General features: G+C 41.5%; 1 protein-coding gene across 2 annotated transcripts; it reads right to left on the bottom strand.

Moving 5' to 3' along the window:
• Positions 1 to 1,331: 1,331 nt before the first annotated feature.
• LOC110520010 (ubiquitin carboxyl-terminal hydrolase 37) lies at positions 1,332 to 24,667 on the bottom strand. 2 transcript variants are annotated; one of them, XM_090229593.1, is made up of 24 exons: positions 24,263 to 24,667; positions 17,992 to 18,199; positions 17,682 to 17,847; positions 17,461 to 17,549; positions 17,252 to 17,367; positions 13,470 to 13,547; positions 13,110 to 13,198; positions 12,837 to 12,930; positions 12,539 to 12,694; positions 12,165 to 12,296; positions 11,762 to 11,885; positions 11,444 to 11,667; positions 11,083 to 11,200; positions 10,839 to 10,918; positions 10,465 to 10,629; positions 10,212 to 10,262; positions 9,919 to 10,054; positions 9,569 to 9,794; positions 9,151 to 9,311; positions 8,198 to 8,258; positions 7,957 to 8,072; positions 4,419 to 4,488; positions 3,994 to 4,132; positions 1,332 to 3,413 (listed from the first exon to the last, which is right to left on the bottom strand). In XM_090229593.1, the coding sequence occupies exons 2-24, from the start codon at positions 18,163 to 18,165 to the stop codon at positions 3,323 to 3,325; spliced, it is 2,856 nt and encodes a 951-aa protein (XP_090085719.1). In that variant the 5' UTR covers positions 18,166 to 18,199; positions 24,263 to 24,667; the 3' UTR covers positions 1,332 to 3,322. The 2 variants fall into 2 exon arrangements, with proteins under 2 accessions (XP_090085719.1, XP_036830114.1); XM_036974219.2 differs by lacking the exon at positions 24,263 to 24,667 and adding an exon at positions 23,288 to 23,598.
• Positions 24,668 to 26,644: the final 1,977 nt, after the last annotated feature.

Below are 26,644 nucleotides of genomic sequence, written 5' to 3'. Positions count from 1 at the left end.
ACCAAATACTAATTGTGTGTCGGTGAACTTCTGACCCACTCGGAATGTGATGAAAGAAATAAAAGCTGAAATAAATCAATCATTCTCTCTACTATTATTCTGACATTTCACATTCTTATAATAAAGTGCTGATCCTAACTGACCTAAGACGGGGAATTTGTACTAGGATTAAATGTCAGGAACTGTGAAAAACTGAGTTTAAATGTATTTGGCTACGGTGTATGTAAACTTCCGACTTCAACTGTGTAAACTACCAGGTCTTTACTGGGAGGCATTAGGATCAGGTATTTCAAACTTTTCTTGCCCAGGGACCAGCAACCCTGGGACCACCCCATCATGTTAAGATGTTACTTTTTTTTGGTTATCAGTTGAATGATAATGGCAAGTAGAAGTAATCAACTTTTTTAAATGTTGAGATTTAGTAAACATGTATTATTTAGACCTAAACACAGTTCATTGGAAGAGGAAGTGTAAACTCTAGTCTATTAGCTAGAAAAGGTAGTGTACCTTGGCGGCATCGAGAAAATGTTGCCGCTGTAAAGCAATTTATCAATTCTACACATTTTTACATTGAGCTGAGAAAGCTTTGCTGTTTTGATGCCAAACGAGCATTTCTGGAAATTTGCATTGAGCCGAGAGACAATTTTGCAGTTTTAAAGCTAATTTCCTGTAATTCTATGCATTTTGCCATGGCTAATTCTATGTTCCTTTGCTCAATTTTTTTTATTTTTTTATCATCAATAGGGATGTGCCATGAACGGACGTTTTTTCTGACTTTTATTTGATTGTTAGTTCCCAAAAGACAGCACTATAAAAAAATAGAGTTCAATATCTTTTCTGCATGCTTTCAATCTAGTTAGTTTAATTTGGGTAAAAAAAGAATAATAAAATCGCTTCTCCATCCCGAAAATTACCACTTAAGATGGCCCGCCTAAGAATTGCTCTATACAGAAAAAAAACCTGTAATTAGCTCCAATTACTACATTTCCTCCAGGGATAGTTTGAGATTTTGTCATGAAGCCATTTATCTACTTGCGAGTCGGATGAACAGCGGTAGCTATTTTTGTACACGTTGTAATTTCGCTAACGCTAGATAGCGTTGGCTCATGAAACTACCTCCCAACTTTCATACTAGACGCAGACATAAAAATGGTATCCACGATGATATTCTGTTGCAGCTAGCGATATTCATAAAATAATATTTCACCCCTACGCAAAAAAAATATATAAATATTGTTCATCCAAAAAAGAAACAAAATGTAGACCCCAGTTTGAAAACCCCTACACTAGGGAACCCCTATGATTGTAAGCTTACAAAAGACAAGCGACTGTTTAGCTTAAGATTTATAAAACATGAATAAAACAGCAACAAACAGTCCATAAGTAAATCATTGAAAGAAATTGCAAACTTCCTTTATCACCCAACTCAAATGAACAGACTTGAAACAAATACAAGCAGAATTGGCAAATCCATGCCACAAAATAAATATTGCGCCACGTTTCGCGGCATACAGTGCATTCGGAAAGTATTCAGACCCCTTCCCCACATTTTGTTACAGCCTTATTCTAAAATGGATGAAATAAATACAAATCCTCAATCTACACAATACCCCACAATGAGAAAGCAAAAGCGGGTTTAGATTTGTGGTGTGAAAATTAACTATCCCATTTTACATAAGCATTTGCTATGAGACCCAAAATTGAGCTCATGTACATCCTGTTTTCATTGATCATCCTTTATGTTGATACCAGTTGGAGTCCACCTATGGTAAATTCAATTGATTGGACATGATTTGGAAAGGCACACACGTCCATACAAGGTCCCACAGTTGACAGTGCATGTCAGAGCAAAAACCAAGCCATGAGGTTGAAGGATTGTGTCGAGGCACAGATCTGGGGAAGTGTACCAAAACATTTCTGCAGCATTGAAGGTCCCCAAGAACAGTGGCCTCCATCCATTCTTAAATTCATGAAGTTTGGAAGCACCAGGAATCTTCCTAGAGCTGGCCGCCCAGCCAAACTGAGCAATTGGGGGAGAAGGGCCTTGGTCAGAGAGATGATCAACAACTCGATGGTCACTGACAGAGCTCTAGAGTTCCTCTGTGGAGATGAGAACCTTCCAGAAGGACAACCATCTCTGCAGCATACCAATCAGGCCTTTATGGTAGAGTGACCAGACGGAAGCCACTCCTCAGTAAAAAACATATGACAGCCCGCTTGGAGTTTGCCAAAAGGCATCTAAAGGACTCAGACCATGAGAAACAAGATTCTCTGGTCTGATGAAACCAAGATTGAACTCTTTGGCCTGAATGCCAAGCCTCACATCTAGAGGAAAACTGGAACCATCCCTACAGTGAAGCATGGTGGTGGCAGCATCATGCTGTGAAGATGTTTTTCAGCTGCAGGGACTGGGAGACTAGTCAGGATAGAGGGAAAGATGAACGGTGGAAAGTATAGAGAGATCCTTGATGAAAACCTGCTCCAGAGTGCCCAGGACCTCAGGCGAAGGTTCACCTTCCAACCGGAAAACGATCCTAAGCACACAGCCAAGACAATGCAGGAGTGGCTTCAGGACAAGTCTCTGAATGTCCTTGAGTGGCCCAGCCGGAGCCCGGAAGTGAACCCGATTTTACATTTCTAAAATCCTGATTTTGCTGGTCATTGTGTGTGTAGATTGATGAGGGAAAAAAACAATTTAATTAATTTTAGAATAAGGCTGTAACATAACAAAATGTGGAAGAAGTCCAGGTGTCTGAATACTTTCCAAATGCACTGTATAGAACAAAAAAAGTACACCCTCCTTACCCTAAACTATATTTTAGAATACATTTAAATTATATTGGAAATAAAAAGTAAAAACCATACAATCCAAGGAGCACCAGCATCAAGCATCTGACACATACTATTTAATTTCTTAAATGCATGACAGTTAATATCATGTGTGCCAAGAAACACTATATTACAACAACAAATCATAGAAAATTAAATAAAGAAGCCTGAAAAGTTCAGGCCTAATATCTCTGTGTTTAATAAACAAAGAACAGTCTATTTTCTTTCTTTTGAGAGCACCGTCTCTCATTTCTGAACAGACCTGGCGAGAAGGACGTTGGCTGTGTGTGCTGACGTCTGAGCCTGCCTTCGCAACAGAAGCTACCATGGCCTGTTGTTTTGTTTTAAAAAAGCACAAAGTGCCTGAAGACAGAAAAATGTGGATGGTGATCAGTAGTACTGGAGAAAGGTTCTCCTTCATCCCAAACCCGACCCATCTGTTGGGGAGAGCTCAGTGTGTTGGTTGGTGTGTGACTGATGACAGACTGGTGGCTCAGAGGGGCTGCAGGACAGTCCTCCCTGCCTCAGAGGCTCCTCCACTGGCCCCTGTCCTTTCTAGCTCAGACAGCTCCTCAAACACATCCCTGAGGAGAAGGTACACACACACACACACAGCAGTCAGTCAAGGCACAGCTCACTGAAACAAATCCACACCCCTTACAGTGGGTTCCAGTGCATAATATGATACACACATTACATTAAGTTCCCCACAATATCTCCCACCATAAGTGAATGTACAACTTCAGTTGTATTAATGTTCTGATATTAAAACCCCACAGCAAACGTCTAGTTACCAGACGGTTTCACTTTGCCAGTTTAGAAATTTCAACAAATAATATTTTCTTATAGCATGAAAGACGGGAGATTTTGTTCCAGCTTCTGCTCAGAGTTGCCAATCGTATGGACAACCCTGCTTACCAGAGCTGGGTCTCTCTCAGCCTCCACTGCATTATAATCAGTCACACAGACTGGTATAGGGCATATAGTGAGAGGCTGGTGGTTTTTCCCTTACCATAAGAGAACAGAGTTGTGATCAGTAGGAGACACTAGAAAAACATTTTGCAACTGAAAATGAAAATCTGCTTCCGTATTGGACAAATTTCACATTGTTGCCCTAATGAACATAACCCAGCACACAACTGAAACTGGTAGAGGGAGACTAACTTGTGCATGTAGAAAAAGATGTATCCGCTGCGGTCGCGGTCTCTCTGCACCGTGGCCTCTTGCGTGCGCGACACATCCAGGTCGTTGTAGGTCAGCCACGACTGCTTCTTCATGTCGTACACGTCGCTGATGTAATGGCCTGAGGGTCCGGAGATAGAATTATAGGTTAATATTAGACTACAAATATACAGTGTTGCTGCCTCAGCTGACAAATTTTACATTTATGCTTTACATTTTTTTTAACAGATTGATGATCTGTGGCTCCTGCTAACACAGTAGTGTGTTATGAGATTAGTCGATACCAAAACAAAATCATAACATTCACATCTCTTACACCCCTATTTGTGGTTACCAGAAATGAGTGCATCTCGTAGCTTGGACATATACTGTATCTTAGCAGACTGTGGTCTATAGGCAGTGCTTACCAGAGGAGGAGCTGCTCCCGATGTGACTGACTACACTGATCAGCCGGAACGAGTTGGCCAAGTCTCCGCTCTGGGAACAAGAAAGGAAGGTGTTCAGCTGGGCCGTTTCTCCCTACTTAATCTTAGACACCCAGAACTAAAATGGTGCGTAGTTGTGCCAGATGCTTTATTGAGTTCTTGGGGGACATGTTAGAAAAGACACTAACAAGACTAGCAAAGACTCCACTCATCTTGGGTGATATACCGTTATACCCGGGTATTTTGAAACACAGACGGTATGATTTGAAGCAATTATTGAGATGATTGCCACTGACAACAAGCCATTCACAGTGGTGTCTGACGTTGGTTTTCAGCAGCTGATTACTCTTGCTGAACCCCTGTACAGGATCAAAGAGGAAACATTTTACTGCACAGAAATGCAAGATAAAACACATGAAAGAGTTGTGATGAAAGTGAAGAATCTGGTGGCACCAGTGAACACTCCACACATGGCATTCACAACTGACTGCTGGTCGGGCACTGATGAGCCTTAATGGACATTTCTTTGGCAATGTCTGAACAAGAAAGCAGATTGTGCTGAATGTCAAGACTATGACTGGATCACACACAGGAAACTGCACCAGAGCGATGTTTTTGACAGTGTTGGAATACTGGGACATCCACACAGAATGTGTAGTGTTGGTCCTCAGCTACAGTGGGGCAAACATGGTGAAAGTTATGAGACTGGCAGTGCTTCCAGACATCAGCTGCAGTGCACATACCCTATAGCTTGTAATCAATGATGGACTATCCAGTCAGAGAGCTGTGCTAGACATTAATGCCATGTTGAAGAGCTGTGCAACTCACTTTGACCACTCTACTGGCCAAACAGAGGCTGAGGTCCATTCAGGAAGAGCTTGGGCCGTCCCAAACACAGCATCATCCAAGCAGTTTAAACTCGCTGGAACTTAACACTACACATGTTGCAGAGGATGTTTGAACAGAGGCGTGCACTGAATGTGTATGCAGGTGAATACGGACACGTCAGCAGTTTGTCTGCTGCACAGTGGGACATTGTCTCTAACTCAATTGAGAGACTGGCACCTATGGAGGCGACACTGGAGATGAGCCACTCCAACTCTACAGCCACATGCATCATCCCCAGTGTGTCGCTGCTGAAGCTGCAGCAGGAGGGTTCTTCTACTCAAGGCACCAAAACTTTACGGAAGACCATGTTGGACAGCCTGACGAGGTGGTTCTCCAAGGTCGAGGAGACAAAGTGCCTGGTGCTGGCAACTGTCATGGATCTACGTTACAAGAGTTAGGCCTTCACCTCAGGGACAGCACTAGAGAAAGCAAAAGAGTGGCTGAAGGAGGAATCTGGCCTACTAAGGAAACCAAATCCCAGAGCCACAGCAGAAGGGACAAGTGAAGAGGAAGACCCAGAACCAGGTGCAAAGAGGTAAAGAGTCCGGAGTAGATCAGCCACCCAGTCTGGTGGACAGCCTCTATAAAAACTGTGCATCGTCTGTAAAGGCTAGACTCTCAGCCTAACAGTCAGTCAAGACTGGTGGGCTGACAGTCTAACTATTGCAAATAATGAATCGATATTAAATGAAAACGATTGTTTGAAGAAATGAACAAGTCTCTCTCAGTACTGAATTTCCACGACACCTGTCATTGACAGAAAGAGCAGCTTGCCTTTGGAGTGGTGGAAGCAGAATGAGGACAGATTACAATCACTCAGAAAGAAGTTTGTCCCCCACCTTCTTCGGGCCCAAGCGAGAGTGTTCAGTGAGGTGGGGATCATTTATGATAAGCGAAAGAGCAGACTGACAGGGGAACATGCAGACAAGCACTGCTTTCTGTACTACAACCTAAAACTTCTTAACTGGGAATATTGAAGACACTTTTACTTGCTTCTCCAACACTTTGTTTTTGCATTATTTAAACCAAATTGAACATGTTTCATTATTTATTTGAGACTAAATTTGATTTATGTATTATATTAAGTTAAAATAAAAGTGTTTTTGTTCATTCAGTATTGTTATAATTGTCATTCCAAATATATATAAAATTTGGCTGATGAATCGTATCGGCTTTTTTTTGGTCCAGTAATAAATCGGTATCGGTGTTGAAAAATCATAAAATCGGTCGACCTCTAGTACACACCATTGAAATAGTAACTTATATTTGCAACCACAAAGATAGCCGCCGGTCCACCCACCGTCAACTTAATTGGTCATGTGTATTCTATTATCTACATTTCTATGATTTCAAAATCTGTTTCCTATGGAGGATTGACAGCATAACTTAAAACAGATATTCCCATTCAAGGTCAACATTCTATGATGTGTGCACCATTTTAGTACATTTCCTTTGCCAAAATAAGACAACCACCCTGGGTGCATGCTGTGTTTCAACCGATGGCAGGCACAACAAACACTTCAGATTATGTCAAATAGTCTGCGCATCGCCATGCATAACTTCTAGTGGTTGATCAACTGTGGGGCGGCAGGGTAGCCTAGTGGTTAGAGCGTTGGACTAGTAACCGGAAGGTTGTGAGTTCAAACCCCCGAGCTGACAAGGTACAAATCTGTCGTTCTGCCCCTGAACAGGCAGTTAACCCACTGTTCCCAGGCCGTCATTGAAAATAAGAATTTGTTCTTAACTGACTTGCCTGGTTAAATAAAGGTAAAAAAAAAAAAAAAAAAAAAGTATTGCAAGCAAATATTGTTATTTTGGGGGAAATTGAGGTGTTTGAGGCACGGGAATTTATAACAATGGTAGGCTAATAAAAACATTAAAAAACATAGGCCTAATGATAAAACAGATACATTTGCCATTGGTAAGGAGATCACATAGCAGCATGTTCCCTAATATATTTATTTTACTTTTATTAAATAGGTCTAAATCATAATCATATTGCGGGACATGTCTCCTTTTCTGACATGACTGTTTTTTTCTGCTACACAACAAATATTACACTACCATTTCGCCATCTCTCATTCAATAGCCAAGCATGCTCGAAAGTAAATAGACCGGTCGTCTATTTAAAATATTTGACAGTATTGTTTGGCTACAGTATTGCGATAGGAGTGTGACATCGTAGCCTATTTAATCTCAGAGCCTATACGAAAGCAAGAGAAACAAAATACTGAACAATTTGTATTTTTTTCCATAGAAGTGTGGCCTGTAGCATTTAATTTTAAAAGATTAAAACACTCTGCCCGTACTTCTACAAATCTGATCAAATTGCTTTTTTTTTTTTAAAACTATCATGGCCCAGTTTCAACATCTTCAAATCATACAGCAAATGAAGATGCTTTTGTTACCATAAAATTGCATTTTCCAGGCGGGGCTGTAACGCTCGCCACGAGCGCACAAACGTCGTAGGGCTCTGATTAAAGCAATGAAAACATGCGTATATGTTGCATACGACAGTTTTGAGAAATCCCAATAAATTTGTTGCCACGCAAATCCTAGGAATTTTATGAAAAGTATGCCGTAGATAAATGACACTAACCTGGTGAAGGTTAGTGTGAGGGAGACTTCGTACCTCAGCATTTCTCTTCAGATCCTCGGTCTCTGCTTCGCTGTACTCCATATCCAGCACCTCTTCGTTCCCAGAGTCCTCGTCTGAACACAGCAGCTCCGGCAACGAATTGTTGAACTCTGGGAGGGCGGAGAAAAACGAGGAAGAATCAAGACATGTAAAAATGTGCAAACATACACACACTTCTTTACTTTAGTGAAGCTGCGTATTGGCATAAAAAGGGGTAGCAGTGTCTATGCTGTACCTTGCAGGCTGAGCTCTGTGGCTCTCTTCAGGTCGTCGTCCTCCCTCATCTCTTGGGCTTCCTGTAGGAGAAACCACACGCTGCAAAGGTCAGGTTTGCATCGTGGTGATGCAATAACCAGCTGTCCTGTCCAGCTCTATCAAAGGTTCACATAGGTAACATTGGCCCTATAGTTTTTTTATTTATTTACTTTATTATTATTTACTTTATTTAACCAGGTAGGCTAGTTGAGAACAAGTTCTCATTTACAACAGCGACCTGGCCAAGATAAAGCAAAGCAGTGCGACACAGAGTTACACATGGAATAAACAAGCGTACAGTCAATAACACATTAGAAAAAAATTAAGTCTATACACAGTGTGTTCAAATGGCGTGAGGTAGGCAATAAATAGGCCATAGTAGCGAGGTAATTACAATTTAGCAGATTAACACTGGAGTGATAAATGAGCAGATGATGATGATGTGCAAGTAGAGATACTGGTGTGCAAAATAGCAGAAGTGTCAATAAAAACAATATGGGGATGAGGTAGGTAGATTGGGTGGGCTATTTACAGATGGACTATGTACAGCAGCAATCGGTTAGCTGCTCAGATAGCTCATGTTTAAAGTTGTTGAGGGAAATAAAAGTCACCAGCTTCAGCGATTTTTGCAATTCGTTCCAGTCACTGGCAGCAGAGAACTGGAAGGAAAGGCAGCCAAAAGGAGGTGTTGGTTTTGGAGGTGACCAGTGAGATATACCTGCTGGAGCGCGTGCTAGTGACGGTGGGTCTGAGCTCAAGACAGATTATTTTCTTGTGGATCACAAAAACATTACAGAAGCGGAAGGAGGATTAGCCTACATTACAAAAACATTGGTGAACCACCAACATCATGTTTCCCCTACAGTAAAATGTCCAATGGTAGAGCTGTATAGGGGGTCTCTCTCTAACATCCTAGTGTGTGTTGAGTCTTACATGCTCCTGCAGGCTCTGGGCCAGGGCTTGCTGCAGCTCCTGCTCCTCCCTCTCCTGCTCCAGGCCATACTGCTGCACCCAGTCCAGATCCCCCTGCACCCCCTCGGGGGTCTGGTTCTCCTTGTTCTCGTCCATGGTCAGGTCCAGGGAGTCCAGCACGTCTACACACACACAGATACACACTCCGTTTAGCATGGGTTGGTAAAACACACATTTAAAAACCAGAGGCTTCTGCATGCATGTTGTATAATTCAAGTATATAGTCTTAAAAAAATTGCATAGTTCAATGAAATGAATGGGCATCTAGTAAGTAACTACAGAGAGCTGTTTTGGTGTGTAGTCTCAAAATAATTTTAGTGAACTGTTTAAGCCTTTCCCTCCTGGCTGGTGTGTCTGTGTTTCTGAGATCGGTGGTTACCTGCAGACGGCTTAGTGTCCGTCTCCAGCAGGTCTGGGCGGTAGTTCATCTCCTGGGCGTCAGCGTCACCGAAGCCCGTGTCAGGGCTGCCGGTTGGCTCGTCCTCAGGGGCGTGGCAGGAGAGCCCAGCGTCCTGGCGACTCATCTCCAGCACCGCCGCCAGCATTTCCTCATCGTTGATGCTGTTGAAGTCTGACGCGTCTGTGTGGTGGACGCCTCGCTGGACCTAAACACAGCCAGAGCTCATCATGTCACACACTAAACACAGTGTTCTTTCAACCTGGCCCCGCATGTGTCAGCGGTTAGGGTGTAGTAATGTATATCCCCCCCAATCCCTCTGGTGCCCCAACCTCATCTGCTCTGTCGTCGGGCAGACAGTCGCTGAGACGGCGCTTGCGGCTCACCACCTTCCGGCTCAGCTCCTCCTCGCTGTCAGAGTCCACCAGGATAGTGCTGGAGCTGCCCCCTGCCTTCAGAGACAATTTCCTGGTGGAAGGAAATGAAAACAGTAGTTAGAAGAACCAAACATCCACAATTTTGCGCCTCACCAAGGAAACATTGGACTTAGTGAACATGATCCGCCTTCCTGGGTTGGCTGTAAAAGTGGGTGTTAGTGATTCCATGTTGCTAGAGACTGGCTTACCGAAGTAGTGAGGAGGAGTTCACCGACTGGGAGGCCTTCAGTGTTCGTGACCTGTACATTTTTTTTTTTTTTTTAAATAAAACAGAGCATGGTAGGTTAGAAAACAAAATATTCACGTGCAGTGATAAATGTCCAAATAACGTTGAAGACCCGACTGTGTGGTGACTTCAAAAGAAAAAGTGAACATTGTCCCAACAATTTGACAGTCTCCAAGTGTGCTTGTGTGTGTGTGTGTGTGGGGGGGGGTTCTTACATGGCGGCGTTTGCGCTCCAGCCCAGACTGAGTGGGGGGCGGGTGGCGTCCGTGCAGTGGGACAGCAGCGTGAGGTAGCGGGGGATCATCACCTGCTGGCCTAGCTTACTGTTCAGTGACAGCTGGGCGTTGAAGCTGTAGCGCTTCAGGTGCAGAATCAGAACTCTGCGTGAGGGAAAGGATAGAAAGCGATGTAGGGTTACCTCTGTCTCATTCAATTTGGTCATGGCAATGGCCCCCTACTCCCGTGCACTATATAGGGAATAAACGGCAATTTCAAATAAGACACAACCCAGGTGAATGATCAGCTTAGTACGGAGTTGGTGTTCTTAACACCAGGGCTAAAGATCCCCGCTGTAGACAAATGGGAGCACCTGGGGAGTCGGCTGAATTTATGAGTCACCGTCGCCACTTTCCCGCTGCACTTCTCACACGAATACTCGATTTCCTCGATCTGGAATACACAGAAAGAAAATGTAACTCATCTACGTGATATTATGATTTAAATACTATGTGGACTATTTCATTGCCTTTAGTGGAGATATATATATATATATATATATATATATATATATATATATAGACATGTGGTGGTTTGTGGGGACAGTGGGCACACACCCTGAAGAAGAGGTCCAGAGAGTCCTGGATGGACCGGAGAGGGATGGTCTTCTTCCTGCGAGGCAGGTCAATGGACAGGTCGTTGAACTGCTCCCGCTTGGTCACCACCTCGCCACAGCTGAAACCACACATAACAGCACAACCTTTGTTATGATTTGTCATTAATAACATGACATCCAGTGAGTCTTTAGAACAATTTCATATGCTTTGTAGAGGTAACATCACAAAAACTAAAAGGAATGGACTCAAGAGAAAATCTTGACATATTTGTATGTAATGGAGATCCGTTATTTTATTTACCATCAAGGGAGAGACTTACCGCCCAGGAATCCACAGTCTGAAAAGGGGGCAACTCACTTACTCTTTGCAGGTGATGGTGTGCTGCACCTCAAACTCCATGTTAACCACCACAGGACAGGTGTAGATGCGCGAGGTGTCCGCTTCCTCCCCGGGCCGGGCTGCGGCCGCCTGCTGGGGAGGCTCATCCCACGCGGCCGCTGCCGACTCGCTTTTCCAGCTCTTGTTCATTTTCTCCACATCCTCCTTCAGCTGGTCCATGCACTGGCTCAGAAACTCATGGGCATCCTATAGAGAGAGAATGAGGAAGTCACCATGTGAGCGAATATACAGAGCCGCGTAAGAGTCTAAATGGTGGTGGTGTTAATATTGTAGGTCTTACGTTCTGCATGTATCCGGAGAAGCGCTCGGCGGTGGAGGAGATGGCACTCTTCACTCTCCTCAGCAGGTCTTTCTTCACCTCGGGGCACGAGATGTCCTTCTTGGCCAGCAAGTGGGCAAAGCGTCTGCATGCACAGGGAGAAAGGGAGGGGGGTTAGTGGTACATAAGGGCGCAGGGCAGTTGCACAAGTCAGCTAAGCAGTTAATTTGGTAAATGACATCACTCAGCCACCAAAACAGATTTTTTAAAAGGTGCATCCCTTGGAAAAAGTAGAAATATTTTGTGTTTAAGAAGAAACAAGGTGAGGACATTTGAAGAACTGATCAAACTAATGACAGTTTCCTATATTCAGTTATGGGGTTAGCTGAAGAGGCTGACTGATGAAACACTAACAGCAGCCTACCTGAGCAGGGCGTTGGCTGGGACCTTCTTCCATGGGATTCCCTGCTTCAGCAGATCATTGGAGAATGATGGCAGGCTGAAAAGAGACTGGAGGATGGCGTTCATGTAACACGTGTTGCCCAGGTTGGAGAATCTGCAGCAAAGATGTTAAGAGGACATTTGAGTTATACTCTATATCCGTACCACCACTACAACCATTGGTGGTAAGAATACATGTTGTGACATGGAAGTGTCTGTACTGGCATACTCATAACAAGCATGAACAGTTACAGTAAATGACTAACTTCTGGTAGTTAGGCAGCACTAGAACAGCCCCTTATTGACTATGGAGGTTAACTTCAGAATCACCACTATAACCCTGAGGTGTCTCCTTACCCTTGCAGTGGAGGCTGGGGCTGGGCCAGAGTGGACGGTCTCGGCTTGTTCCAGCCACCGTAGTCCAGAGTGGGGCGCACTTTCTTTAAGGGGGTTGAGTGATTGGGTAACATGAGACTTCTCTTAGCCGAGGTGGTCTGGGATGTAGTGGATGGCCTGTGGGGAGGAGGGAATAAATGTTGAGGAACTGAAGGTGTGGCAGCATCTTAAAAATACATTCTAATGCATCATTAACAACAATGAAACAACCCGGATAAATAAAGGTAAAACATTTTTTTTTTTTAAATGTTTTACTTACCTGTCTAGAAAGGATTGACTCGCGGAGTAGTCTTTGGTCGCCGATCGGCTGCCGTAGAATGACGTGGGCTGAAGTGGTGCCTGGACCAGTGAAACTGTTGGCAAAGCTAGACAGTTATCAGACGTGTACATGACTCTGCAACAAAATTTCCTCATAGGGACAATAAAGTCAGTAATGTCAGACAAAGACAGGGCGTCTGGAGACGCTTCTGTTCTAGTCTGGAGAAGGACATCCCCACTTTGTATGTGTAGCAGACTGACTGAGGGTCTTCACCTGAGCTACGCTTCTCCTCCGCCTGTTTCAGCTTGTCTTTGCAGCTCAGCAGAAATTTCCTGGAGGGGTCCGACGTGGCCTTGTTGTTGCTGATATAAAGTAAGATTAAAGAGAACAGTTTAAATTAAGTGGAGCACAATGGTTTCACTACCATTGCCGCAAATTTATTTCCCATGGTATAATAGTGTTCATATCCCAGTAATGGTAGCAGTGTATGGTGCATTCCTGGTCAATATCAGTCAGTGGACTACAGACAAGACATTTTCATAGGACAGCATTTCAATTCCTAAAATGACAGTAAGGGATGTGAAATCAACCCAAAACTTTGCTTGGTAGAGTAACATATTGCCTTTGTCATACCTGGATGAGTCATTCTCCTTGGGGTAGTCCTCAGTCAAGTCACAGTCAAAGATGTGGAGTCTCTTCCTCTTCTCATTCCTGAGGGGGCAAACCGAGCATTAAGATTGGTTACGAGACCAATAAATACAAAAAAATCTAATGCCAATGTCAAGTGTAGAAATGTTCTCTCAGGGGAAAGGCTAGTGAGAGGGGAGGAGATTTGGGACAGAGGTTGTGTTGCAAAGTGGTCCTGTGACTCATTTGGTAGAGCATTGTGATTACAACACCAAGAGTTGTGGGTTCGATTCCCGTTGGGGCCACACATGTAAAATGTATGCATGCATTACTAAGTCACATTGGATAAAAGCATCTGCTAAATGACATGCAGTGAGGTCCAAAAGTATTTGGACAGTGAATTATTCTTTTGGGGTTGTTTTAGCTCTATACTCCAGCACTTTGGATTTGAAATGTTGCAATGACTATGGAGTAGAGGTCGACCGATTAATCGGAATGGACGATTAATTAGGGCCGATTTCAAGTTTTCATAACAATCGGAAATTAGTATTTTTGGGCCCCGATTTGCCCCCCCCCCCCCCCCAAACAAAATGTATACCTTTATTTAACTAGGCAATTCAGTTAAGAACACATTCTTATTTTCAATGACGGCCTAGGAATGGTGGGTTAACTGCCTCGTTCAGGGGCAGAAGGACAGATTTTCACCTTGTCAGCTCGGGGGACCCATTCTTGCAACCTTACAGTTAATTAGTCCAACGCAATAACGACCTGCCGCTCGTTGCACTCCACAAGGAGACTGATTGCCTGTTACGCGAATGCAGTAAGCCAAGGTAAGTTGCTAGCTAGCCTTAAACTTATCTTATAAAAAACAAATCAATCATAATCACTAGTTATCCCCACATGGTTGATGATACTACTAGATATTATCTAGCGTGTCCTGCGTTGCATATAATCTGACTGAGCATACAAGCATCCAAGTATCTGACGGAGCGGTGGTAGGCAGAAGCAGGAGCGTAAACATTCATTCAAACAGCACTTTCTTTGCGTTTTGCCAGCAGCTCTTCGTTGTGCGTCAAGCATTGGCGCGGTTTATGACTTCAAGCCTATCAACTCCCGAGATGAGGCTGGTGTAACCGAAATGAAATGGCTAGCGCGCGCTAATAGTGTTTCAAACATCACTCGCTCTGAGCCTTCTAGTAATAGTTCCCCTTGCTCTGCATGGGTAACGCTGCTTCAATGGTGGCTGTTGTCGTTGTGTTGCTGGTTCGAGCCCAGGGAGGAGCGAGGAGAGGGACGGAAGATATACTGTTACACTGGCAATACTAAAGTACCTATAAGAACATCCAATAGTCAAAGGTTCATGAAATACAAATGGTATAGAGGGAAATAGTCCTACAATTCCTATAATAACTACAACCTAAAACTTCTTACCTGGGAATATTGAAGACTCATGTTAAAAAGGGACCACCAGCTTTCATATGTTCTCATGTTCTGAGCAAGGAACTGAAACGTTAACTTTCTTACATAGCACATATTGCACTTTTACTTTCTTCTCCAACACTTTGTTTATGCATTATTTAAACCAAATTGAACAGGTTTCATTATTTACTTGAGGCTAAATTGATTTTATTGATGTATTATATTAAGTTAAAATAAATGTTCATTCAGTATTGTTGTAATTGTCATTATTACAAATAAAAATCGGCAACGGCTTTTTTTGGTCCTCCAATAATCGGTATCGAAAAATCATAATTGGTCGACCTCTACTACGGAGGTTAAAGTTTAGACTGTCAGCTTTAATTTGAGGGTATTTTCATCAAGGGTTGGAACCGGTTCAGTGAACAGAACACTAGAAATTAACATTTGTTAAGGAACAGAATAAGAACAAAAGTGATCTATACTGTCCCAGAACAGAACCGTTATTTTAAAGGCATGGGAACCGGTTAACTTCTTTGGGACTGGGGGGCAGTATTGAGTAGCTTGGATGAATAAGGTGCCCAGAGTAAACTGCCTGCTACTCAGGCCCAAAAGCTAGAATATGCATATAAATTAGTAGATTTGGATATAAAACACTGAAGTTTCTAAAACTGTTTGAATGATGTGAGTATAACAGAACTCATAAGGCAGGCAAAAACCAGAGAAATAAATCCAACCAGGAAGTGGGAAATCTGAGGTTTGTAGGTTTAAGTCTTTGCCTATCCAATATACAGTGTCTATGGGGTAATATTGCACTTCCTAAGGCTTCCACTAGATGTCAACAGTCTTTAGAAACTGGTTTCAGGCTTCTACTATGAAGGGGGAGTGAATAAGAGCTGTTTGGCAAAGGGGTCTGGCAGAATGCCATGAGCTAAATAATACGCGCGGCCGTGAGAGCGAGCAGCGTCCCCTTTCATTTCGAAAGACAAAGGAATTGTCCGGTTGGAATATTATTGAAGATTCGTGATAAAAACATCCTAAAGATTGATTCTAAACATCGTTTGACATGTTTCTACGAACTGTAATATAACTTTTTTTTACTTTGTCTGAACTAAGTGCTCACGCATTGTGCATTTGGATTACTGTACTAAACGCAAACAAAAAGGATGTATTTGGACATAAATGGAACAAAACAAACATTTATTGTGGAACTGGGATTCCTGGGAGTGCATTCCGATGAAGATCAAAGGTAAGTGAATATTTATAATTTGTGACACATCTCCTTGGTTGGAAAATGGCTGTATGTTTTTCTGTGGCTAGGAGCTGACCTAACATAATTGTATGGTGTGCTTTTACCATAAAGCCTTTTTGAAATCTGACACAGCGGTTGCATTAAGGAGAAGTTTTTTTAAATGTGTGTTTAACACTTGTATCTTTTATCAATGTTTATGATGAGTATTTCTGTAATTTGATGTGGCTCTCTGCACTTTCACCGGATGTTTGTTTGAGACAATGCATTTCTGAACATAACATGCCAATTTCAAATGAGGTTTTTGGACATAAAGATTAACTTTATCGAACAAAAACACACATTTATTGTCTAACATGGAGTCCTGGGCATGCCATCCGGTGAAGATCAAAGGTTAGTGATTAATTTTAACGCTATTTCTGTCTTTTGTGACACCTCTCCTTCTTTGGAAAAGGTGGGAGCGTCCCACATATCCCAGAGAAGTTAATAACATTCTGTTACATAATTTTCCCCCCAGTCCCACAAAAAACACAAAGCCCTCCCTCTATTAACCAAAAACTTCTTTCATTGTCTGCCAGCCAGCTGAAAATCTGTAGCCTACCGATATTACAAGCGTGACTCAGAAGATAGGGAGATACATTTTTCATGACAAGAATGGATTAACTTTTTTTAATGCTAGTTAGGGATACTATAGTTATCCTCACCTTTCACATTGGATTTATTAAACTACAAAAAAGTAAGATGTGTTTTTAATTCTGGTGCCACTCTGCACACACAAGCTTGTTAGCTTCTCTGGTCCAATGTTAAGCCAACTGAAGTTCAAAAACATTCAAAGTTCCTCCATAGAAGCCACTCCTCCGTAGGAATAATTCTATGGGCCTAATTTAGATAATGTATGTCATCACAAGATGCCCAGGGCTTCAAGTCAAATCTCTTCCACCCCCTCTCCCCACCAGCAAAATTGTCATTGCCCTACACTTTCCATCATGTATGTAAACAACTCACTGGGCTATAGCTTGCCCACTCCATAGCACGCTGCTCTGTCCACACCGCATGATTGGTGAAGTAATTTAATGTGGAGCTAAAAAAAATATGATTTCCCTCTGTAGGAGGGAATGACTACCTGTTCTCAGACAGCCCACTGCGGGCAGGTGTGGAGGTCACTCTGCTGGGGCTACCCAGGGGCTTGCGGGTCGTCGTCTCCTCCCTGTTGTCCACAATGGGTCGCCTGGGTGTTGTCTTGATAAAGAGGCAGAGTTTAAGTGGATGAGCTTGTCAGAGGTACTTAGTGTGGTTTTAAATGACAGGTGTTTTCTAAACGCAATTATTTACCTGTCGTTCTCCATGCGGACTGGTCTCATTTTTTACGGATCGATTCCCGAGCACACCAAAGCTGGCACTTCCCTGGGAGGTCTTTAGAACTACCAGAAAACAACACTTACTTTCCAGCAGAGGGACTGGTCCACAGTAAATCATGCTGCAACTTTAAGAAACAGCTTTTTTTTTTTTTTAATTAAAGACTTAATGATCTACAATTTCCAATAGATTGTTACCGGTTGATTTTCCATGCTTCAGCTTTTCAAGGTATTCTTTCATTTTCTCAGCCACAACAGGGGGAACTCTCTCAAGGGTGACTATGCTGTCATCCTTCAGAGTCACCACAATTCGTCTCATAGTGTGTATGGGCTGCATCACGACATTATTCACATTATGGTTGAGCTGAAAGCATAGAAATATATAATGAACATCTACATTCAGACTGCCTTAACATACAGAATTTCTCAGCTATTCAAGTCCAATGTAAGCATGCAATTTTGGTACGTGAAATGAGCACGTATGGGGGAAAACACTATTATACAATACCTGGAAACTTTTGGCTGCACCACCGGCACTAAACTTCAGGCACAGGTTGACTTTGTTATCCTTCTCAAGAACCTCAAAGGTCCCCTCCTTCCATCGAGTGGTGCCCACATCTATGCTGTTGTAGCGGATTTTGACAACAGCACCACTGGAGAGTTTGGGCACTGCAACTGCCATTGGTGACTGTCAGGGTGGTGCTCTCCAAAATAACCTTAATGGAAGGGAAAAGTAGAAGGACATATTCTTAAAATATATACAGTGGCAAGAAAAAGTATGTGAACCTTCTGGAATTACCTGGATTTCTGTATAAATTGGTCATAACATTTTATCTGTTCTTCAGCTAAGTCACAACGATAGAAAAACAGTGTTTAACACACAAATTATTGTATTTTTATTGTCTATATTGAATATACTTAAACATTCACAGAGTAGGTTGTAAAATGTATGTGAACCCCTAGGCTAATGACTTCTCCAAAAGCAAATTGTCCAATCAATGAGACAAGACTTGAGATGTTGGTTAGAGCTGCCTTGCCCTATAAAAAATTAAAAAAACTCACAAAATTTGAGTTTGCTATTCACAAGAAGCATTGCCTGATGTGAACCATGCCTCGAAAGAATATTACGAATTGTTGACTTGCATAAAGCTGGAAAGGGTTACAAAAGTATCTCTAAAAGCCTTTATGTTCATCAGTCCACGGTAAAATTGTCTGTAAATGGAGAAAGTTCAGCACTGTTGCTACGCTCCCTAGGAGTGGCTATCCTGCAAAGGTGACTGCAAGAGCACAGAGCAGAATGCTCAATGAGGTTAACTTGAGTGTAGGGGGCAGGATTTTTGTTTTTGGCTATAAAAAAAAAAAGTACCCATATGAAACTGCCTATTTCTCAGGCCCAGAATCTAGAATATGCATATAATTGTCAGATTAGGATAGAAAACACTCTGTCGAACTATTGTCTGTGTATAACAGAACTGATATCGCAGGCGAAAACCTGAGGAAAATCAAAACTAGGAAGTGATGTTTTTCCTGAAAGCTCTCTGTTCCATTGGATGCCTTGCCTCCATTTAAAGGGATATCAACCAGATTCCTTTTCCTATGGCTTCCTCAAGGTGTCAGACTTTAGACATAGTTTCAGGCTTTTATTTTGAAAAACGAGCGAGAAAGATAACATCGCGTCAGTGGATAGCTGGGTGTTCGCAGAGTTTTGCTTGCGCAACAGAGTGGGGCAGCCATCGTCTCTCCCTCTCCTATTGAAAAAGCGACAGTCCCGGTTGATATATTATAGATTATATATTTTAAAAACAACTTGAGGATTGATTATAAAAAACTTTGACATGTTTCTGTGGACATTACGGATACAATTTGGAATTTTCGTCTGCGATGACCGCTCGAGCCTTTGGATTTCTGAACATAACGCGCCAAACAAATGGAGGTATTTTGGATATAAAAATAATCTTTATGGAACAAAAAGGAACATTTGTGTAACTGGGAGTCTCGTGAGTGCAAACATCCGAAGATCATCCAAGGTAAGCGATTTAATCTATTGCTTTTCTGACTTTCGTGACCAATCTACTCGGCTGCTAGGTGTTTGTAACATTTTGTCTACTGAGAGAGATGTTCTTACATAAAACGCTTGTTATGCTTTTGCCGAAAAGCTGTATTGAAATCTGACACGCCAGGTGGATTAACAACAAGCTAAACTGTGTTTCGCTATATTGCACTTGTGATTTCATAAAAACTAAATATTTTTAGTAATTTACATTTTAATTTGGCAGTCAGCAACTCAGCGGGTGTTGACGAAAATGATCCCGCTAACGGGATGGGTGCGTCAAGAAGTTAAGAAGAATCCTACAGTGTCCGCTAAAGACTAACAAAAATCTCATGAACATGCTAACATCTCTGTTGACGAGTCTACAATACGTAAAACACTAAACAAAGAATGGTGTTCATGGGAGGACACCACGGAAGAAGCCACGGCTGTCCAAAAAAAAAAAAAAACATTCCTGCAAAAGAGTACCTGGATGCGCTACTGGCAAAATATTCTGTGGACAGATGAAACTACAGTTGAGATGTTTGGAAGGAAAACACAACACTATGTGTGGAGAAAAAAAGGCACAGCACACAGCACCAATATCCCTACGGTAGAGGGAGCATCATGGTTTGGGGCTGCTTTGCTGGACAGCTTGCTATCGTCGAAGGGAAAATTAATCCAAGTTAATCAAGACATTTTGCAGGAGAATGTAAGGCTATCTATCCGCCAATTGAAGTACACTCGAAGTTGGGTGATGCAACAGGACAACGACCCAAAACACAGAAGTAAATCAACAACAGAATGGCTTCAACAGAAGAAAATACGGCTTCTGGAGCAGAGGTCGACCGATTAATCTGAATGGCCGATTTCAAGTTTTCATAACAATCAGAAATCTGTATTTTTGGACGCAGATTTTCTTTTATTTTTTTTATTTTTTTTAACACCTTTATTTAACTAGGCAAGTCAGTTAAGAACACATTCTTATTTTCAATGACGGCCTAGGAACGGTGGGTTAACTGCAGTGGCAGAACGACAGATTTTTTTACCTTGTCAGCTCTGGGATTCAATCTTGCAACCTTATGGTTAACTAGTTCAACGCTCTAACCACCTGCCTCTCATTGCACTCCACGAGGAGCATGCCTGTTACACGAATGCAGTAGAAGTCAAGGTAAGTTGCTAGCTAGCATTAAACTTATCTTATAAAAAACAATCAATCATAATCACTAGTTAACTACACATGGTTGATGATATTACTAGTTTATCTAGCGTGTCCTGCGCTGCATATAATCAATCGATGCAACACTGGGGGATGATTTAACAAAAGCGCATTTGCGAGAAAAAAAAGCACAATCGTTGCACGACTGAACCTAACTATAAACACCAACGCCTTTCTTAAAATCAAGAAATTCAAATCAATACACAGAAGTATATATTTTTAAACCTGCATATTTAGCTCCTTTCCGTTTTCAGTGGAAGGGACTGGGAGACTAGTCAGGATCGAGGGAAAGATTAACAGAGTTAAGTACAAAATAGATCATTGATGAAAACCTGCTCCAGAGCACTCAGGACATCAGTCTGGGTGGGCCTATGACCTCCCAGGCCCACCCTTGCCCAGTCATTGGAAATCCATAGATTAGGGCCTAATAAATTGATTTCAATTGACCGATTTCCTTATATGAACTGTAACTCAGTAAAATCTTCGAAATTGTTGCATTTATATGTTTTTGTTCAGTACAAGTATACGTTTTCAAAATGCATACTGCCTCCAGCTCTTGCAAAGTGGTGTGTGACATGCTGATGAAGCCTGCCTTCTGCTGCAGTTTGATCCCACGTTCAAAACAACTGGGACTTTAGTGCATTCAAGACAACTGGGAAAATTCTATTTGTATGGTCCTCCAACAGAATTCCAACTCGAGTCTCTTTCTAGAGCTCTGACATTCGATGTAAAGATCACAGACGCCATAATTTCACTTCGTATTTTTCCACAGTTCCCAATTGTCTGGAAAGCACCACGGGGTGCTGCAGCAGCAGCTCCTACGCTGTATGATAGATTTTCCACTCAAAGGCCTTGTATCTGTATGCATGTGATAAATAAGATACATAACGAATATAGCCTACTGTCCACACGCGGCAAACTAATTCCACTAAATTAACCTATAGACCGATAAGCACAACCAGTCAAATGTATTTCCATCAATGAATAGGCTAAAAAGCATAATTTCGCAATGGGATTTTTCCCTTCTTCTCCCGAACAATTAGCCCGTGCCAATAATATTTAGCGGCTTTCCTAAAAAATATCTGACAAAAGCCAGCTATTATCGGCTAGGAAATCTTCAGGTGGAACAGGGTATTCAGGTGGCACAGGGTTGGGTGTATTTTTGGCACTCTAGGCCTAAACAGTTGGACTACTGAATACAGCATAACTGTGACATACAGCCCAACTGTTAATAATTGATAATTAATAACACTGCTTTTTGTTCATGACCACCGGACTTTAAATTAATGGGTTTCACATGCTGTATTTTTTTTCAATAAATTCTTTAGACGAATTAGCATATTACATATCTAATTTGCCCAAAGTCAGAAAGTTTACTTTCATAAATTGTTTCAACTCAGTTTTGCATAAAGCATTTAATATTGGTTAATAGTATGACAATCCTACCTTAAAATGGGCTTAATTTACAGCAGTTTTTTTTGTATAATTTTGCAGATTAATTTCATTTAAAAAAAAGTGCGCTACATCAGCCCGGACTATGTCATAACAATATGGCCACCCTATCTTCAGATATTGGACATAGGGTATTGAATTGAGATTCCAGACAGGTGTTTTGATGCTTTATTTTCGACAAGGGATTATCAATGACCTGTCCGCGACCCTTTTCGGTCAATTGAAAATAAAACATCTCAGCAATAGTAAATCCTATCTTCATGAAATAAATTGTTCTGTGTTCCTGAAAAGCTGCTCTACAACATGAAATACTTAGTATAACACCAGAACCAAAGTTGAATTAACACCTAACACCCTAATTGTGGCTAAAGTTGCAAGCATAGGTAACATTATTGGTAAATCTAATTGCTGAAATTTAGTTAACAAATGTAGTTGATTTGCATAGGGAACTAACGTTAGAGATGGGCATGCTCTCAGATAGCTCTGTAAATGTAGGGTTTTAGCTGAGTGTCAGAATAGTTTGCGAAGTTAGCGTTAACGCTACCTGGTTAATAATTGAACTGACATAACGATGTTTAGCTACTGCAACGTTATGGAATCGATTGCATGAAAATATGATGAGTTTATAGATTCAACTGTATCACCTACTTGTTCAATGTGGATGGTCAGATTAGCTAACGTTAGTTGATAAGTCATAAGAATCCGACTAGACGTTAATTACTTCTCCAGTCGGATTCTGATGGCTAGCTAGCTAGCTAGCTAGCTAATTTAACGTTATATCAGTTCTGGGGACGTAGGGGGAGGACCCAACCATTACACGCGGGTCAGTTAACTAGCTAACGTTAAGCGACTGTACAGCTAACGTTGGCTTGCTAACAAAACGGGGCCAACTGAATTTTATAAAATGAGATTGACGCCCCCAATCAACTCAGCAAAACACAACTGGATAGTTGCACATTGAACCTAGTCTAGCCATATCCCCTGCACGATAAGGCCGAGGATCTAACGTCTGCTAGCTAACTAACTGGCTAATTTGCTTGTTTGCCATTTGATGGAGGTGAAAACATCGTCTAAACTTAATTACAAGACAAAAAAAACACTTACCCGAATGAAATATCCCTGAACCGAAACTTTTAAAATATAAAAAAAATATATCTCTATATAAGTCCTAAGGGAGTAGTAAATTGTTTTTTGCCGGCATTCGGTGGTCCCAATATTATATTGTTGACAGTGTGGTCCACACACACACGACGTTTTCCTACCGTACTCGATGATGGCGGGAATGTGAAAATGTAAAGCGGAAATGATATAGAGGAACCAAAGAGAATGATAGAGGCCTCTACTGGCCAAAAAGTCGTATTAGCCTGAGCATCGCCATTGCTGGTTTATTCTACTTTGAGGAATTATGGCAGACTACTGGTGTACTGCCGCCACCTACTCTAAACGGTAGTGAAACAAAATTATATCAATCGTGGGAAAGGGGGTCCTGACATTATACAAAATACAACATTTTTATTAAAAACCAATTATACTCCTTCTCTCACAATTCCAATAACTTCCCTACACAGGCTCAGGGGTCTGTGATGACCATGCATTGTAATGCCTCTGCTGTAAAATCCCAATTTCCCCAAAAAAACTCAATCGCACTCACGACGATGTCCATTTCCTCAGCTTTTCCACCTTCTTTAGATGCAACATTTCAGATTCCCTCTGTTGACCAAGGAATCGTCTCTGGTGTCTCTACTCCTACTATCATTAGTTCTTCAACATCACTAATTTCTTCCACTCTTCTCAATGCCTCCGGATAGGTGACATGCTGGACAGCCCGTATTCTTGCCACCTGTCTCCTTCACCCTAACAGGACACTTCAGAAATTTGGCCGCATGTTCAATTGCAGAATTTAGGCTCAGCTGGCATACGATACTCCTCCCTTCTACATACACTTGACACATGGCCATATTATTTGCATTTGCAGACACAAAGAAAACGTATCATTATTCTCACCCATTTACCCAATGCATCCACGATTTTTAGAGACTTCAAACGGATCTCTCAGGTAACATTGATCCAAACACTTACTTGGCTTGGATTCCACTACCACTTTTCTTCTCTTATATCCTTTTGTATTTGCCATTGTAAATCCAATATTTTTTTCCTCTCATCTCCACTAGACACGCAATCTGATTCAAACAAAACATCCGCTTCCTCTATTTCCCAACCTTGACCTTCAGTTACAACTACCACAGCCAAGTCCCCATTGCAGGCTTCCACCATTTTAATGTAGTGAACTGGGTGGGACTTCCAACTGCATTTGCTGATCCCTCCTGGTGACCCTGTTGGAGTCATGTCCAGGAAGGATCAGCCAATTGTGAAGAAGAAAATTGACTACTTCAAAATGGAGATTGCCTCAATGGCGCTGCCCATGCTGTCACATACGCAAAACAGAGATACTTTTGAGTAGATGGGAATCTCAATGGGTAGTGCGTTGCATTCTGGGAAAACTCAGACAAGTAGATCTCTTCTTCAAGGAATGGGAGTCAATTGGATGCTAGCACAAAAAGCCAACATGAGCATGAATTATGTAAACAAGAAGCTCAACATTACAAATCGTTTCCAGGATTTGAGATAATTAGCTTTGAAATCGTAAAATTCCATACTTTTGAGGAAAATAGGCAGATTTCTCAACTCATTCCCTGACTTTTTGACAGGATTGCGTGACGATTAGCTTAGCAACCGCTTGGTGCAGCACAACAACATGAATGCAATTGGTCGACAGTCTGCTGGGCGGGGGGCGTTATATGATTTACTATTCATTTCCAGCTGTGATTCTTATCTCCTCCTTTTCTAATATATCTGGCTATAATGGCACATATACAAAATTGAGTCCTCTATCACTATAACAAGAACACCTATCTCAAGACCCTTTGCAAACACAAGCTCAGTGAAATCAGCATATTTTAGGTGCATTAAGCTCAAAAAGCTTCAAAATTAAAGTAGTTTGTTACCTTGAACACATAAACACATTTTTTTTGTAAATGTTGGCTGGCGTTAAAAGGCACTGTAGAACTTACCATAAGCACGTATAACGCCCTTATAATGTGTTAGTATTTTCTCACAATTATTTTGCCTAAATAACAACTATTTTCAGTCTGTTGAAAATGTGCAGAATGTAAATAAATATATGAGAAATTTGAAAAGGCCAGTTTAATTTGTTCTCTTGTGTCTTTATGTCCACTGAGAGGAGCTGTGCTATGAATGTCGTTTAAGCCAAGAGGTCCCAGTGTCAGAGACAAATATGCTAGGACTGGAAAAAGTTAAACCAATGTGACAGAAACTATACAGCTCTACAGTATAAGTTGTAATTGCCACTTTCATGGCATTGTCACTGAGACGTTGTCACAATGCTCCCTAAATCCTTATGGAAGTGTTTGCGTTACATTTATTATATATATTCCGCAGACATGCATAATATGAGGTTTAACATTGATGTTATCAAAAAGCACATGAACGTTGATGTCACAAATTGGCCTTGTTTTAGACTAGCTAAAAAGCATGTTGCTCCCGCAGTTTTTTGTACTCTCCTGAACAGAACAAGCAACTACCGGCTCTTTCTGGGAATGTTTTTCTTCATATTTTCTCTTAATCCATTTACTTGATTTCTTGAGGCCAGGCATCAACAGAAAGCTAGCTTTTTTCTTAGGAGCTATTCGTTTAACAAATCTACTGTTATGTATTCCAAAACAAAGCCCCACTCTCAGTTGGTCAGCAAAAACCGTTTACCTCCTTGAAATGTTGAAGGAATAACTGATATATTCTCTTGTATTGGAAATTGAGATTTCAAACTTAATTTCAGAGTTATCGTGAAATGATCTGGGAGTGCAACGTATCTTGAAGTGCAACGTCATTATTGAATCAAAATAAAAGGTTTCCCCTACCCCACTTGCGCATTTGCTTCAGCAGTTTTTATCCTACCATTTCCTCTATAGGTGACATTAACAATACAAGGGATTTTCTTTTTGTTTATTGTGAGATTCACACCGTTTGTAAATAAATTGGATCCCTAGACGATCTCTGCCAAAATGTGTGTAATGTTTTCAAGTGCCAACTAAACAAATGTTCTATCCACCCATCTGAAACGCTGAATGTTATGTTATTCTGAGTGTGCATTAGGAAAACTAGCATTTGTAGATATTGAAAATGGATTATGATCAAAAGCAGTTCTGTAAGAAGAAAAAATAATTTGATTGTAAAATAGTTATTCAAGTGTTTCTAGTACAAGTAGGTTGCATTCTAGTTGCAAAGAGGCCATTAAACCTAACCATCAACCTTCAGGATTTTCCATTATATTGTTTTCCATATACATGTATACCAGATCAAGGTTCCACAGGAGGGTGGAATGACGCTTACATAAAGTAGGTACCAATATAGTGGAAAATAATATATTTAAGCAATAAGGCACGA

This window comes from Oncorhynchus mykiss, chromosome 3 (assembly GCF_057628025.1).
Source record: "Oncorhynchus mykiss isolate SJ-2025 chromosome 3, ASM5762802v1, whole genome shotgun sequence".
Lineage (NCBI taxonomy): Eukaryota > Metazoa > Chordata > Actinopteri > Salmoniformes > Salmonidae > Oncorhynchus > Oncorhynchus mykiss.
Note: the sequence above shows the minus strand (reverse complement) of the source record. Positions and strands in the feature narration are given on the sequence as shown.

Bases quoted from the DNA above. Each gene is read 5' to 3' on its own strand.
- LOC110520010 (XM_090229593.1), bottom strand. From the start codon at position 18,165: ATGGCAGTTGCAGTGCCCAAACTCTCCAGTGGTGCTGTTGTCAAAATC. The intron at 12,931-13,109 runs GTGAAGACCCTC...CTTTGCCAACAG, and splicing joins GGAGGAGAAGCGTAGCTCAG to TTTCACTGGTCCAGGCACCA. The intron at 8,259-9,150 runs GTAAGACTCAAC...TTTCTCCTACAG, and splicing joins CCCAGAGCCTGCAGGAGCAT to GAAGCCCAAGAGATGAGGGA.